The following is a 17,244-nucleotide window of genomic DNA, read 5'->3' as shown; positions in this document are numbered from 1 at the left end:
ATTAAACGAGAGCACTAGGATATGTTCCTGGTAACCTCTCAGCTTTAGTAAACTAGAGCACAAGGTTATGTTCCTGGTGACCTTTCGATTTACGAATTTCATTTTATTAAGTCCGATGGGAAAAAAATAGGTTTGTTTCTAGCCACAAACCCATCACCGAAAAACACAAGCTAAAATGTTGGTTATTTTAACTCGCTTAATTAAACAATGATAACATTAGTAGATACAGTTTATATAAATGATGAAATAAATGTAAACATCAGGTCAGGTCAGGTATGGGAGCATGTGCCAGAACAGCGCGTCGCTGCATCCACTTTCCGCCGGTACTCCAGGGGCCTCCGTCTGGCCACCCCCCCCCCCCCAGGCAGATGCCAGGCCCATCCCCATCTCCTTGAGATGATGGTCAACCTGCTGCAACCACGAGGCATGTGGTCGGCCCACTGGCCTCCTCCACTCATGAGACTCCCTCGCTGAGAGAATCTGGTGAGCAGGATCAGAGTCAGGAAAACGAGCCACATGTCCATACAGCCGCAACTGACGCTCACGGACTATGCAGGTAACAAATCTCATCCGAGTCTCTCTCAGCAACCGCTCGTTGAACACAAAATCCGACCAGCGATAGCCAAGGATTCTCCAAAGAGACCTGGTACCAAAGGAATTAAGTCTCTGTCTCAGATCCTTGGTCAGAGTCCAAGTCTCGCATCCATAGAGCAAGACTGGAAGTACCAAGGACCTGAAGACTCGGACTTTCGTCCTCGCGCAAAGGTACCGGCAGCGCCACACCCCATGATCCAGTGAATCCATGACTCCCCAGGCCCGACCCAGACGTCTATTGACCTCTGACTCACAGCCAGCAGAGACATGAATATCACTGCCAAGGTAAGTGAATCTCTCCACGACCTCAACATCCTCACCACAAACTGACACAGACAGGACAGCAGCATCCAAGATGTCACCGAAAGCCTGGATCTTAGTTTTGACCCAAGAAACCCGTAATCCCAGCGGCTCCGACTACTCTTTCAACACCTCGAGGGCCCCCAAAGGATGTCTAGAGTCTCCGCAAAGATGACTGCATCATCGGCAAAATCAAGATCCAAGATCTTGACATTCCCAAACGATGCACCGCAGCTTGATCTCTCCGACATCCTCCCTAAAATCCAGTCCATACAAGTGCTGAAAAGTGTGGGGGCCAATACACACCCCTGACGAACTCCAGTAACAACTGGAAATAAGTCAGAGATGGTACCACCACACTTCACAGCACTCTCAGTACCAGAGTAGAGTTCAGACATCAGATCAATCAGTTTTGGTGGCACCCCACGAAGACCAAGAATCCTCCAGAGGACATCCCGATTCACTGAATCGAACGCTTTACAGAGATCAACATAGGCTGCAAGCAGCCCCTGCCGAAACTCTCGTCTGCGTTCGGTGAGGACACGAAGGGCAAGGATACGGTCAATCGTTGACCTCTTTGGTGTAAAGCCTGACTGCTCTGGATGCTGGTGCTCAAGCAGATGGTGGCGAACCCTATCAAGAATTGTCCGAGCAAAGACCTTGCCCGGCACTGAGAGCAGCGTCACCCCTCGGTAGTTGTTGCAGTCTTGGCGATCACCCTTCCCTTTCCAGAGAGGGACAACAAGGCCCCTCTTCCAGTCAGTTGGGATGATGCCTGTGTTCCAGGCAGAGCACAAAACTGCATGCAACGACACGAGTGCAGCATTTCCACCAGCCTTGAGAAGTTCAGCATGGATGCCACAGATCCCTGGAGCTTTGCCCCGTTTCAACTGGTTCACTGCAGCCCATGTTTCCACAAGCGAAGGTGGACCACAGTTGATTCGAGGGTCAGCAACAGGGATTGTAACACCCTTGACGTCCAACTCGACAGCTGGGGGATCAGCCTGGTACAACCGCTCAAAGTAACCGGCCCAGCGGGCCTTCACTTCATATTCCTCTGTCAAGAGCCGACCACTCTCTGCTCGAACTGCAGTGCTCCGAGGGATGGGCTTGGATGAACGCAATGCGCGAATTCCCCTGTAAGCGGGACGAGAATCACCTGTCCACAGGTGATGCTCTACCCCCTCACAGATTCCTCGCACATAGGCCTCCTTGTCCACCCTCAGTGCACGTACAGTTTTATGCCTCAGCTCCCTGAACAGCTCAGCTCTGCCATTCAGCCTGGCCCTGCGACTCTGGTCAATGCTATCCAGTGTCCCTTGAGAGACAAAATTCTTATTTGCCCTGCGGTGAGCTCCAAGACATCCACCGGCAACATCAAGGACAGTGGTCTTGAAGGCACTCCACAACTCTTCAGGACCCCCCAAAGCACCCAGACCCCCCAAGTGTCCACTCAGCCTGTTCGCAAACTCCTCAGCTACTCTCTCATCCCTGAGCTTGCCAACATCCAGCCTAGGCTGGGATGGTACCATTCTCCAGGATTTAAGGTGCAGCTTTAGAGTTGCTACCACAAGCCTGTGGTCAGTATTGAGGAACTGAGCACTCCGGTAGACCCTGCAGTTCTGGATCATCCTCCAACGACTGTCAATGAGGACATGGTCAATCTCCTTTGCCACACCGCCAGCGTTGGAATACCAAGTCCAGAGATGAGCTTGTGGGCGCTGAAACCATGAACCAGCCACCCTAAGTCCATGACTTCTTGCAAAGTCAAGGAACTTTGTGCTATTCTGGTTCATAGTTCCTGACCCATGGGGACCAACACATGTCTCATAACCATCCCTATCAGTTCCAGTCGATGCATTGAAATCCCCCAAGACTAGAAGTGTATCTCGTCTGGGGCACTGATCAACCACAGACTCGAGCGTGGCGTAGAATGCATCCTTCACGGTGAGATCACTCGCCTCAGTCGGAGCATAAACAGAGACCAGGGAAATGACACCTAAGGAGTGACGAATCCTTAATCTCATAATACGCTCGTTGACCGGTGTTACCTCAATTATCATTGGGGTCAGCTTATTGGACACAGCTACAGCAACTCCTTGGGTATGGTAACCATCAGAGCGACCAGACCAATAGTAGGTGTAACCACCCACCATTATCTCGCCGCAATCCGGTCTCCGAACCTCAGAAAGTGCTGCAATACCGATGTCCAAACGCTTGAGCTCAGATGATAACAGAGACAGGTGATCATCCTCTCTTAAAGAAACGACATTCCAGGCACCCACCCAAAGGGACCGCCTCAAGTTAATCATAGAAGACCGCTGTCTGGTGGACAACACCTCAGCACCACCCCAACACACACTACCACAATCTGATCCAGGAAGGTTACCCCGTTGTTCCCTTCTGTCATCAAAGATTGGGGGTTCCGAAGGCTTTGCCCGAATCCCGTGATCTGGTGAGCTGCCCTGTGAAGGGAAGCTGCACAGTAGGTACTCCCACGGAGTGGGTTTTTGATTTTTTTATGCTTTTGGAATGTTTTGCAGAATTAAGGGTTTTACGGTGGCCGGAGTGCAAATCCTGCCACCAACCTCCTGATAAAAAAGTAACCCAACTGCAGGAGGACGTCCGCAGACACAGTTGGGCACTAGATATGGATGGCCGTTGGCTCACAAGGAGCTCCTCCGCCCTTTGACAGGTTTTGTTTTTAATCCTGCTGGGTGTCCATATCCAAACACCCTCCTCACCAGAAAACCTGGTGGGGGAGACGGTTTAGGCGCCGACAACCCGACCATGGAACAGGTTAGTACAGGTTTACATGGTACCTGTAGCAGGTCACAGATCGAACCTGACCTGACAACCACCTGACCTGAACAACCTGACCTGACAAGTATTGCAATGTAAACATGCAATACTTAAAATACTATTAAACCCATTCCCATTCATTCAGAAACACCCATTCCCTATGGGCGATGGTGCCCATTCAAGATCACGCTCCACTACATTGTTTGGTCACGTGACGCTCTGGGAACAGGAGTGAAGCTTCACCAGTCGACTTTTGTTTACACCTATTGGTTCGCGGGCGCCAGCAGTGACCACTATTTTCGTTGTGTCTGTGTGTCTGTCGGTCTGTCTGTCTGTCTGTCTGTTTGTGACTCTCTCCAGAGCATAGCTCCGTGACGTTTGATGCGATCTTGATGAAACTTGGACACAAGCTAGATATCATGGTCTGGTTGTGTCTTTTTGTACGAGGGGCATCCCACACCCCTTGCGGGCGGAGCCACGCCCACTTGAACTTTTTTTTTTTCTCGCAATTTCATTTCCTAGAAGCTGTGCGTAATGTCCATAAGTACAACATATAAAAAAATCCGATTTGATTTGGTCAATTTTTATGGAAGAGATAGGTTTTTACAGTAGGGCTTCCTCAAAAGCTTCCACTAACTCAATTGTACCTATCGGGGCATTGTTCAACAATGCCCGCGAACCATCGTCGCCTCTTGGCTAGTTTTTGTTTATGGTCAGTTTGGTGTTTGTTTTTCCTGGAATCGTGGCTTTGCGTTGCATCGGGATGCAAAATGTCAATTTTATAGCCGACCTAGAAATCCTAAACATTTATATCAGTGAGTTAGTGGTTCAAAAAAGCTATATATATTAGATACAACACGTCACTCATGTACACTCAGTGATTTCAATTTTATACCAACTTGGGGCTTAAAGAGTGCATTAATCATTGGTTTGAGTACAAATATCCACTTCATAATCATACTATAATAGAGCTGTGGCATGTATGTATATATTATGCACACGTCCAGAGCCAAAACTGCAGGGATTGCATTTTCCATAAATTAAATTGAGTACATGACTTTTTGGGGAAAATGAGCTGGAATTAAATTGCAAAGACATATGTGCACACAAAATAATTTAATTTAAAACTAATTAAATAATGCAACTATCACAGAATATGGTTATTTGAGCTGTTTGAGAAGAACAGTGCTTAACTCTTTTACTGCCCATCGTAAAGGGGGCCTTCAGCTTGTTCAATTAATAAAGATTGGTGATAAAGAGCTATTGTTTAAGGATGTGCATGAATAATAAAATCAAGGCATTACCGATTATTTTCACGATTTCATAACGGTCACGAGGGCGATGGAATTTCAAGAAAATACAATCTGTTTTTTTGTTATTAGCATGTTATGTTGTGCTTCCATAAAAGGACAAGCTGGCTATCTAATCAGCTTTCATTCACCCAGAGAAATTTGGCTCTTGTCCAGAGAGAACTCTTATTACCCCACACAAGTGAAGCGAAAAACAGGGTGAAGCAATTGGTTCATATCTGGCCATCCGTCTTATCAGTTTATGATCGAGATATGACATTTAATTTGAATTAATTATATTTTGAGAATAAATTGGACCATGAATAGGAAGTAAAGTCTTTCATTTTAATGTACAGAAGACCCTCCCCGTTCACGGGGGTTACATTCTTGAAAAAACCCCGCATTGGGCAAAACCATGATACACAAAGTTAAGATCTTCTGGGGAAAATAGGGTGAGGGGAACGAACTCTAAAATTTATCAACTTTTTTTACCTGAAACTAGTACTGTAAATACTGTACAGTAAAAATGAAAAACTCTGTAAGATGATGATGGATGATGAGTGTTGGAGGTTATTGAGATACCGTGACGTCCCTGGCTTAAGGTCGTCAGGGTCATCAGACGTTGTGAAGGAGATGATCTTTGTCTGCTTTACCTTGTTCTGCACGTCCTTATAGCGAACATAGTGAGCTTCATACTCAACGTGTGCACATGAGAGAATAGGAAACAACAACAACAACACAATACCCTGGCAATTTGGAATCCGTGTCGTTGGCTATGACCCTTTTGCTTCCGTTTTTTGTCATGGGGAATGATGCGTCCCGGGAGATAAAGGCATCGTCGGAGAAATGAAAGACCCAAATATTAGACATGGTGTATATTTCCTCCACTGATTTTTATAAAGATATCTCCCGCATCATCAAAAAATAATTTTTAATCGCGATTTACATTATTTGATCGCTGATCCCGAATCCAGGCCGAAGTAACCGGAAATTGCAGCATCGAATGTAAGAAGAATTCTACGTTCGCTTCTAGGCTTTGCCTATTCCATATTAGATCTCCGTATAAGGTGCCATGACAGCGTCCATCTCGCACTTGAAATTCTTGCACCTCTCCATGAAGACTAGCAAAAACCCCTCATGATATGTGCCTCATCCTGCTTTACCCCAAGTGCTCTCTTTCACGCTCCTCTTTATCTTATTCCCCCTCCTCGCTTCAAAACACATAAACAAACAAAAATTTTCGCTGGGGAAAAATTAAAAATAAATAAAATCACAAACTCATTCTGCCTCTTATTTCTTCCTTCCTCATTGCCTCCCAATTAAACGAACATTCCTCATAATTGAATTAATTTGCTTCTTACTTTGAAAACTTTCAATAACATTTTATAATGTTTCATTTGCCTTATTTCACTAAAATCCCACATGTTCTTCTTCTTCAAAGCACCCCACATGTTCTTCTTCTACATAACACCCATGTTTTTTCTTCTTCATAACTATTTACTGTCACGAACACCCTACAGTGTAATTGAAACACGAGCGAAAACTAAATATCACACAATAACAAACTAAATCACATGATATCACACAATAACAAACTAAACTAGAAGGGCACTCGGTGGAGTGCATACCTCCGCCACGTAATGCCTGATCCATAAGAACATATCGAGCCCAAAACATTTTTGAAATATCATGCTATACAGTTCTATATCGTTTTTGGCTCTCTCCTCTCAATGGTGAAGCATCACTTTCAAAATTAAATAATTCCATATCCAGATCAGATTTTGGACCTTCACCAAAATCAAATAAATTCATCCTTGCAACACACCCAATCTGTCCACCAATTTTCGTCCGAATCCGTCCACAACTTTTTGAGATATCCTGTATACAATCAGACAAACAAACAGACAGACAGACACAGACAGACAGACATAAAGAGGTGAAAACATAACCTCCTTCACCTTTAGTGGCAGAGGTAATCATACGACATCAAACTAAATCATGTGACATCACACAATCTACAATACTAAAAAAACAATATGTTTGTATGTGTTTGTTCGTCCTTTATAAGCGGCCGAACCGTTGGATGGAATGAGATGAAACTTGGCATGAGTGATCCTTGGGACATGAGAACGGACATGGGGGTGGGGGGGGAGGGGGTCAAGTTCAAGGTCAAAGGTCACGGGGTCAAGGGGTCAAGGTCACCGGGTAACTTCAATTTCTCAATTTCATCCGATCGAGACGGGACCAACGCCATTCGACAGATAATCAAAATTAAATGACAGTTCATTGACGACATTCACTTCCGACTTCCGGTTTTCGAGTTATGATGTCATAAATTGACTAAAACGTCAATTTTTCATGTTTGTTTGTCCTTTATAGACGGCCAAACCGTTGGATAGAATGAGATGAAACTTGGCATATGTGATCCTTGGGAACGGACATAAGATCAAGGTCAAGGTCACGGTCAAAGGTCACCGGATAACGTCAATTTCTCAATTTCATCCGATCGAGACGGGACTAACGCCATTCAACAGATAACTGTACCCGCCCATGGGCGGGTACTTTGCTCGTAACAAACTAAAACATGCGATATCACAAAATAACAAAGTAAATCATGCGATATCACATAATAACAAACTAAATCATGTAATATCACATGATAAACTAAATAATGTGATATCACATGATAACAAACTAAATCATGCGACATCACACAATAACAAACTAAATCATGCGATATCACATAATAACAAACGAAATCATGTGATATCAAACTAAATCAAAAGATATCACACAATAACATACTAAATCATGTGACATGAAACTAAATCATGAGATATCACACAATACCAAACTAAATCATGTGATATAAAACTAAATCTGAGATATCACACAATAACAAACTAAATCATGCGATATCACACAACAAACTAAATCATGCGATATCACATAATAAAACAAAATCATGCGATATCACATAATAACAAACTAAATCACGCGATATCAAACTAAATCATGCGATATCACACAATAACAAACTAAATCATGCAATATCACACGACAACAAACTAAATAATGCGATATTAAACTAAATCACATATCAAACTAAATAATGCAATATCACACAATACCAAACTAAATCAGTGATGTCAAACTAAATCATGCAATATCAAACTAAATCACACGATATCACACAATATCAAACTAAATAATGCAATATCACACGATATCAAACTAAATCATGTGATCGTCCATGCAGCACAATATCAAAAGAGCAACTGTGAGGTGAGAGGGATATGCGAGGTTGTGTATTCCTCCACGCCAAACCCGGATAAAGCGAAGGACCCATGCCGCGATCGGCACATTTTATCTCAATAATTCAATCGTCATAGAGCAAAACCGTGATTCGAAAACCTGCGTTCGGGGTGGACCTGCTGAAATTTGGCTTTGAATTCGCCCTGATCACACATACGCAGAGAGGAGTGAGATAATTATTTTACTCTGTCTGTCTGTCTGCTTGTCTGTCTGCCTGGCAGTCAAATAAAATTTTAAATCATTACAAACAGGAAACTTACTGTTTTTAAGGACATTATAATGGACACAAACAACAAGCACAAAAAACTAATGTATGTGTTATATAAAGTGATGTAATAGACTGTGGAAAATGGCAGTAAAACCCAGAATTAATTTATGAATACGACTTTTACAATCTCTATTTTATTTAAATTTAATTATACACTTGAACACTGTAGAACACAAATCGTCTGTCATAATAATACTTCCAATAACCTCCAGTTTTGCAGTACTTCAATTGAAATAAAGGTTCAATGGGGTGGTGTACTGTGAAGGTGGTGTTCGGGACTGTCTGAACTACTTCAATAGCACTAAACTTCCAGAATTTTTTTAAACGATCATGAAAATCATTATTTTATTAAAATTGAAGTACAGTACTGTACATCCTGTCCTGGAACACTGTGCGAGGTATCGTGTTCTATGAATTCTCTAGTTGGCTAGGTTGTGGGTGTGACCACCTACTCCCGAAGGTCCTCTTTATATATGAAATCATTACAGTATTCAATATTTATCCTCTCCACCCTCTTGTCATGTGATTATTGGAAGTGACACATCATGTCAGCATAAGGTGAATGAAACAGGCAAATTCATGGTGACCCATTGTGAAAACATTAATTCCAATAACCAGTTATAGTATACAGTGGTGAGAAAAAGTTTGTGAACCCTTTTGAATTTTCTGTATTTCTGCATAAATTTGATCTAAAATGTGATAAGATCTTCACCTAATTCCAAATAACAGATAGAGAGAACCTGATTAAACAAATAGCACACAAAAAATTCTACTGTTTCATTTATTAATTGAGCAAAATGATCCACCATTCAATTTCTTTGTCGGAAAAGGTATGTGAACCTCTTGGTGAATCAGCTCAATTAAGGGGATAATTATAGTCAAGTGTTTCAATCAATGGGATGACAATCAGGAGTGAGTTTGGATGGCCCTGCCCCATATGAAAAACATAAACTTTGTTGGTCACAATCAGAGTCTGGTCTTCACCACACAGGTTTGTGGAAGCATGTCTTGCCCCGATTAAAAGAGGTTTCCAAGGACCACAGAAAAAGAGTTGTCGATATTCATTGGTCTAGAAAGGGTTACAAAATCATTTCTAAAGATGTTGGGTTCCACCAATCCACTGTCAGGCAGATAGTGTACAAATGGAGAAATTTAACACCATAGTTATTCTTTCTCGGAGCGGTCGTCCAACGAAAATCACTCCAAGAGCAAGGCATACAATAATCCAGGAGGTCACAAAGAACCTCGGGGTAACATCTAAGGATCTGCAGGCTTCTCTTGCATTGACTGTCAGTGTTCATGAGTCTACCATCATGAAAACACTGAAAAACAATGGTGTGCATGGGAGGATAGCAAGGAGGAAACCACTGCTCTCCAAGAACAACATTGCTGCCTGTCTCAAGTTTGCCAAAGACCACCTGAATGATTTCGAAGGCTATTGGAAGAATGTTCTGTGGACAAATGAGTCAAAAGTGGAACTTTTTGGCTTCAATGAGAAACATTATGTTTGGTGAAAACCAAACACTGCATTCCCATATAACAACCTCATCCCAACCGTGAAGTATGGTGGTGGTAATATCATGGTTTGGGGCTGCTTTGCTGCCTCAGGACACGGACGACTTGCCATCATTGAAGGAACCATGAATTCTGGATTGTACCAGCAAATTCTACGTGACAATGTCAGGGCATCCATCCGTGAGCTAAAGCTTAACAGAAAGTGGGTCATGCAGCAAGACGACAATCCCAAACACACAAGTGAATCTACAAAGGAATGGCTGAAGCAGAAGAGATTTCGTGTTTTGGAATGGCCAAAGTCCAGACTTTAACCCAATTGAAATGTTGTGACAGAACCTGAAGTGAGCAGTTCATGCAAGAAAGCCCACAAATATCGCCGAGTTGAAGCATTTCTGGAAGGAGGAAATTTTTTTTGTGTAAACATTGTCGAGGCTCATGTGAGAGCTAACACAACGCACAACAAGAGGGGCAGGAGAGAGACAGGAGGGGGCAGGAGAGGGAAGGAAAAAACAGTGGGAAAAAGAAATTGGGAGATTTGTGAAAGGGAGAAGGATGGGACAGGGAACATGCATTAAACAAGATGGACACCACAGGGACTTTCAGGACCTTACACAACAGGAAACTTTTGGGAAGGAAGGCATGGAATTTGAAGGAGGTGAGTTTGGGGTGAATTAACGGGTGAAGAAAAGATCGTGGTTTTGGATGGGAGAAGATAAGAGGTGGTGGTGAACAGCTGTTTTGAAGACTTGGAGGGAAGAATGGGATTGAAGAGTGTGGGAGTCAATTCCAAAGGTGGGGGGAAAGAGGAATGAAAGAGTGGAGGTGAGCAGCGATTCGTGATTTTGGTAGTTTTACCAGAAGGGCGTTGATGGTGGACCTTGAGTGCCCTGCAGAAATATGGTGGGGACAAATCTCAGACAGAGCGGCGTGGGGGGAGGAGAGGGCGGAGAGGAGAAGACAGAAAGACCACCGACCTGCCTGCGGTGAGAGTGAGAGGCCCAAAGACTCAGCCTCACTACGGGAGATACCAATGATCCTAAATGCCTTGGTTTCCACAGCATGAAGCTGAGATAGGTGAGAGGCAGGAGCACCAGGCTAGAGGGGAAAGCAGTACTCCATAAGGCTGCAGACAAAAGCTTTGTATGTGGTCAAGAGCTCAGGTGAGCCGAGGAAGGACTTTGCATGACGGAGGATGCCAGGTTGGTGACTGGCTTTAGAGGCCAGCTTGGAAATGTGGCTTTCCCAGGAAAGATCATTGCATATCGTGAAACCTAGAAGCTCTTGAAAGAAAGGACTTCATCAAGAGGATTGATGAGAAAGTAGATGGGGGGGGGGGGGTTCCAAACAGTCCTTTCAGAGAAACATCGTGAGAATGTGAGATTTGTCAGGATTGAAAGACATGTTCCACCCAGATCTGCAGAGAGCGAAGAAGCTCAGACCGGATTACAGAATCCGGTCTGAGGCATGACAGATGGTACGGCAGAGGGTGGAGTCATCAGTAAAGAGATAGAGGATTTTCCAGAGAGTCAGAGAGATCATTGATGAAAACCTGAAAAAGAACAGGGCCCAGAATGCTGCCTTGAGGAACTACAGCCTGGACAGAAAGAGGGGATGAAAGAACTCCATTTAGGGCCACACGTTGGCTACAACAGGAGAGGAAGTCTGCGAGCCATGAGTGAAGACGGCCTTGGATACCATATGAAGAGAGTTTCGTGAGTAGGGCAGGGTGCCAGTTTGTGTCAAAAGCACATGATATGTCTCAGGATATGGCTCTAATTTCATGTCTGGCTTTGAGTACCTCCATCCATTGTTGGGAGAGCAGAAGCAGCATATCCAGGGGAGAGTGACCTGGTCTGAAACAAACTTGATGATTGGAAATCAAGCCATTGGAGAAGAGGAAGGATTTAATATCTGAAGCAATGATGGATTCCATAACTCTGCTGATGATTGGTTTGTACTTGCAGGGGTCTGTTTTGCACCTTTTTTGTGCAGAGCAGTAATGTTTGCTGATTTCCAAGCAGATGGCAGATGACCTTGAGCAAATAAGAGGGTGAATAGAACAGCGAGAGGGTGAGCAAGAGCAGCACAGCAGGTTTTTCAGACATGTGGGCTGATGCCATCTGGACTGGTTGCAGAATCTGAGTCGAGGTTTCACAGCAAACTCTCCACTTTGTCAGAATAAAAGGACAGAGAGTCCAGTGTCAGCTGGGTGTGACTGGGTAAGGTGGGTCCAGAGAGCAATGGGTTTCGAACACAAGATTTAGATGCAAACACGAAGTTTAGGCATTCAGCCTTTTCACGTGTGAAATCAGCAGTGCGGCCTTTTGAGGTAAGGGAGGGGATGGAGGGGAATATACACCAGAAACTATTTGATTAGATGCCACCAGGATTTTGAGGAGGGAGAGAGGTTTGAGAGTTCAGACTTGAGATTAGAAAGATGTTGTTTTCTGGCTCTCCTGAGGGTAGACACACACTTGTTCTGAGCTTTATGGAAGGAACTGAGATTACGCTCAGTTGGATTTGGTTTCCATGAAGCAAAGGCAAGTTGTTTCAGGACAACTGCCTCACCACAAGCTTCAGTGAACCATGGGTGGGAGGCAGGGTAGGACAACTGAAGTGGAGAGGGGATAAATCTGTGCATGAGAGAGAACAAGTTTCTTTGAAGAAATTTCCAGGATGAGTTGATGTTGGAGAAAGTAGCGATGGGAGACCAGTCTAGAAGTTTGATGGCTGCTTGAAGACCCTGCCAGTCAGCCTGAGTGAAATGCCAGACTCGACGGCACTGAGCTGGTTCTCTAATAACAGCCAGAGAGATGTCTACTTTGACAAGCATGTGGTCAGAAGAACAGCAGATATTTTCAAGGAAATTTGTCAAAATCAGATCCAGAAGAGATAGAGTACCATTGGTTGAGATCCGGGTCAGGAAGTTGACCGATTGAGTCAGTCCCAATGAGTCACAGAAGTCTTTTGCTGAAGTCCATGGCAGGTGAGGGAGGTACCCACACACAGCCAACTGGCATGATGACAATTGAAGTCACCACGTACGAGGAAGAGTTCAGATGAGACGATAGAAGTTGGTCTATGTTTTCGGATCGTGAGGTGTAAATGGAATGGGCCAAAATTCCTCCAAGCCGATGTGCAGGACTGATCAAGAGTTACAGGAAACGTTTGGTTGAAGTTGTTGCTCCTCAAGGGAGTGCCACCACTTACTGAATATAAAGGTTTACATACTTTTACCAACAAAAAAATTGAATGTTGGATCATTTTGCTCAATAATAAATGAAAAAGTAGATGTTTTTTTGCATGTGCTATTTATTTAATCAGGTTCTCTGTCTCTATTATTTGGCCTTAGATGAAGATTTAATCACAATTTAGGTCAAATTTATGCAGAAATACAGAAAAGTTTAAACGGTTCACAAACTTTTTCTCACCACTGTATAGTGCACACTTCATTGGTTCATGAAAAACCTATGACAAGCTTTCCTGCAAATGCAATTCCTATCTTTACATGTTATTACTGGATGTGTAGGTGGAATGGGAATGGATTCTACTCCCAGCAATCACTACATCACTGGTACAGAGACACAGATGGCGAGCTGGTGCATATATTGGGAGGAGCCCAGCTTGTGCTTACCAGCAGCTCACAGCTCCCAGTTTTGTACGAGTGGGACCGTGAGCAGGGCCTCTTCTCTCAGGGTCCACATACCAACATACCAGATGTGGAAGATGCCGTAACTGTGAGAAGCTTCTCACATGCTGGGCAGCTGTATTTGTGCCTTACACGTTACATCGGAGACTCAAAGGTGATATTACGTGAACCAACGGCATTAAAGCACACAATCACCAGCACATTTCAACCTGAAAATTATCAACGTGCCTCTTTATTTTATCATCAATATTTTAATGTTGTTCAGCCTAAATATGCTTTACACCCATTGGCTGGACAGCTGGCCTGACTCTACCCCAATAAAATCATGCACCCTATTTCATAAAGCAGCACAGATTGGCAAGCCTCAGGCCTTAGGACTGGGTGTTCGTCCATGGCCCAGTGCAATTGGAATGACCCCAGGTATATCACCACAATGTATTAAATATGCACATAAACCGTACACATGTTTTTGCTTCATGTATGTGAGGAAACACAAGGAAATTAGACACAGGTTCATCATGCCTGCACCACATCAACACCACACTAATTTATCAACACAAGATCAAAAGAAGAAAACAGTTTTTTATTTGTGACTAATAAAGTGTTGTTGTGTTTTTTTATTTTAAGATTTTGTAGTTTTTGTAATTATTTTTTCTCCTCAGGAGAGGGGGCATGGGCTTGGTTAAAAACACACACATTCAACCACACAGCACCCCTTAACGAGACCCTCACCAACAGCACTCCGTACACATGCACACAATCACTTATCAATGCTCAAGCTACCTAAAAGTCCTGTCAACATCCCTATACCCCTCTATCTCCATAACTTCCAGGTACCTATCTAATTCTAATTTAAACATATCTACTGTTTCTGCTGCCACTACCTTTCCATGGAGACCATTCCATGCATTAACTACTCTCTGAGTAAAAGACCCCTCCCTGCCTTACTATCATCTTAATTCTCTTCTTTACTCTCAAGCTATGGCCCCTGGTCCTATCCCTGTCTACTCGACTGAATAATTCATCTGCACTTATTTTATCTGTACCTTTCAACATATCTGGTGGGGGGGTGGGCATGGGGGGCAGCAAGCTTAATATTAATAATGGGTAGCTCGATCTGATTTCTAATATTACCGTTTGTTTATGTAGTTCCACTGTACATGAAATCACAAATACAGTTGTTTTTTGTTTGAGCTTAATTATTTCACATTTTTAGCAACTACCACCAATACTGTATCTGCATAACAATAAATTATTGAATAAATACAAAATTAACGAGCACTTTATGAATCCTGTCTCCCAAACATAAACGTGTTAATGCAAATACTGTTCTTAGTTTAATGACTAATGTAGGTGCAATCGTCTTTCCCCTCATTTGTCGTAAACGTCCACAATGTCCTCTGGAATCAACTTCACAGTTGAATTACCTTCCATGTGAAGAGCCAGTGAAGAAAATATTCTCCCCCTCCCCCCATAGTTGAACACAACCAGTTTCTAATCCGTCTCATTGCAGAAACGCTTAGTTCCGTAGTGGCCGTCCCGACTGGCAATGTGAGAGCTAACTGAATGAGTTTGTAATTGTTTGGGTACAATCTCTGAGACAATTATTTTTGAAGTCTCTGAAGGATAACAACAGATTCCATCTTCCAGTAAAAAGGTCTATTTCTGCAGCTGCAAGCTGAGGGTTTATTTTGAGTGGGTCTGCATATTGCTACAAGAGTGGATGTCGATGAATTCCATTTTTGTGACATCTTAACGAGTCACACGCTTCAGCAATTTCCATTGATTCTTTTGAGAATCGTCTAACTCTGCAGTTACAACATCCAAAGCAGAAATGTGCAACTGCTGATGCCACATGTGTTTTTTTTGAGGTTGGGTTACAGTCACAGGTGTTTCATGTGCATGTGTTGCCTCTTATACATACTGTCTTTGACCCAAAGTTGTTGGGACAAAGAAGTCTGCAAGAGCGCTTGAGAGTTTCACTGTTCTTTTTCTTTTTGGCAAGTGATGTGTGTCTTCGTCTGGCACTGCAATGTCATGGCCCTTAGAGAATCCTGTAATTTTTTTTACACATATCATTCCAACTTTCTTCACTTCTGAGTTCTTGAAAGGACACTTTCAAGTAATCTATGATGGAGGCAGTGTTTGCAGCTGTGGCGTCGATGCTTTGAAGTCCTTTGTGAGCAACATGAATAACTTTCAAAATGTCATGAAAGATAATCAAGGAGGCATTGAATGAAACTCCAGTCACAAGATGAAAAAGGCCGTATGCTTCGAGTGACCACTTTTCGCCTTGTTCACGTAGATCTCTGAGACACCGCATGATGGCAATGTAATGTGTCTTTATTTTGCAAACACACTTGTCCATTATATGCCCAACGTGTATCACCGGGCTGCACAATCTCTTTTTGCTTTAGACCCAAAACTGGCGGCATGTCGATAAACAGCTGATGATTGGTTGGCTCCACAAACACTGAATACAATTTCTCAACTACATTTAGAGAGCCCACAGCACTACGACTCACTTTACAGCACTCCACAAGGACGAGGTTGAGTTTGTGTGCCATGCAATGTACATACATTGCAAACGGATGGTCATCTTTCATTCGCTGCTGAACCCCAGTTACGTGTCCTGACATAACCGCAGCACCATCATAAAGATTGGGCAACTATCAGCACATTCTGCAATCCATTTGTCTCTAAAGCTTTCTTTGATGGCAGTATAAATGCCTTCTACATTTCAGTAAGATTAACAATTGACAAAGCTCAGGAACCTTTCTCTATCTGCCTATCTGATAAAATCTGATATCTGCCGGTTTTCTGCCCATCTGATACAAACTGAAAGCTGCTCTGTCTGAAACGATCCAGCCTCATCTATTGTAGCGAAAACCCCGGTGTTATTCACTGCCTGTACACAATTCCTTTGAGAACCAAATGTGCACAGATCTATGGCACTTCGTTTTGAAATTCAGTACTTGTGCAATAATCGAAATAACTAGCCTGCATTCTATTAAAAGTTTCGTCATACTTTGAAAATAAATCACAAAACTCAAGGAAATTCCCTTTTCAATTTAGATTCCGTTCTCTCATCGTGCCCACTAAACGGAAAGCCAAGCTTTGAAAGTAACTTGACAATGTCACAACTGTTTTGCAAGGTAATCCCAGTTTCTCTCAACGGTGCTTTGATGACTTTCAGAAAGCTTCACTGTTATAGTGTCGTAGATAGTAGAAAAATTGTGCAAATTATGATACAAGCATCAAATTTGGCATTTCTGTTCTGCAGGGCTTTCTGATCAAATCTACCCGATTGGCCATTTGAAAATCCAAATTTTGAAAAATTCAAAAAAAAATTCAAAAATTTTTGAAGTCATAGCTGGCTGAAATTCTTGAAGTGCAAGTGAACATCCCAGACTGAGAACCAAGGGGAGATGCAGTCATCATTGATGGCTCAGCACTTATCAATGCCCTACCTCCACGCACTTCAAAGATATTTGATGACTATGCTAAAGAAG

The 17,244-nt window shown here is 43.1% G+C and overlaps 1 protein-coding gene and 1 long non-coding RNA gene across 6 annotated transcripts in view; one reads left to right on the top strand and one right to left on the bottom strand.

Annotated features, from left to right (window-relative positions):
- LGI1 (leucine rich glioma inactivated 1) overlaps nt 1-17,244 on the top strand; it is a 175,022-nt gene that overhangs the window by 145,063 nt on the left and 12,715 nt on the right. For all 5 annotated transcript variants that reach the window (XM_085888011.1, XM_085887987.1, XM_085888003.1 and 2 more), the window contains one exon: nt 13,613-13,886. In XM_085888011.1, the coding sequence (XP_085744137.1) occupies nt 13,613-13,886 (274 nt within the window). The remainder of the gene's footprint in view (nt 1-13,612; nt 13,887-17,244) is intronic.
- LOC147034735 (uncharacterized) overlaps nt 1-17,244 on the bottom strand; it is a 141,319-nt gene that overhangs the window by 121,809 nt on the left and 2,266 nt on the right. The window lies entirely within an intron of this gene.

Source organism: Eptatretus burgeri, chromosome 1, assembly GCF_056783735.1.
Source record: "Eptatretus burgeri isolate ZD-2024b chromosome 1, Ebu_testis_v1, whole genome shotgun sequence".
Classification (NCBI taxonomy): domain Eukaryota; kingdom Metazoa; phylum Chordata; class Myxini; order Myxiniformes; family Myxinidae; genus Eptatretus; species Eptatretus burgeri.
Note: the sequence above shows the minus strand (reverse complement) of the source record. Positions and strands in the feature narration are given on the sequence as shown.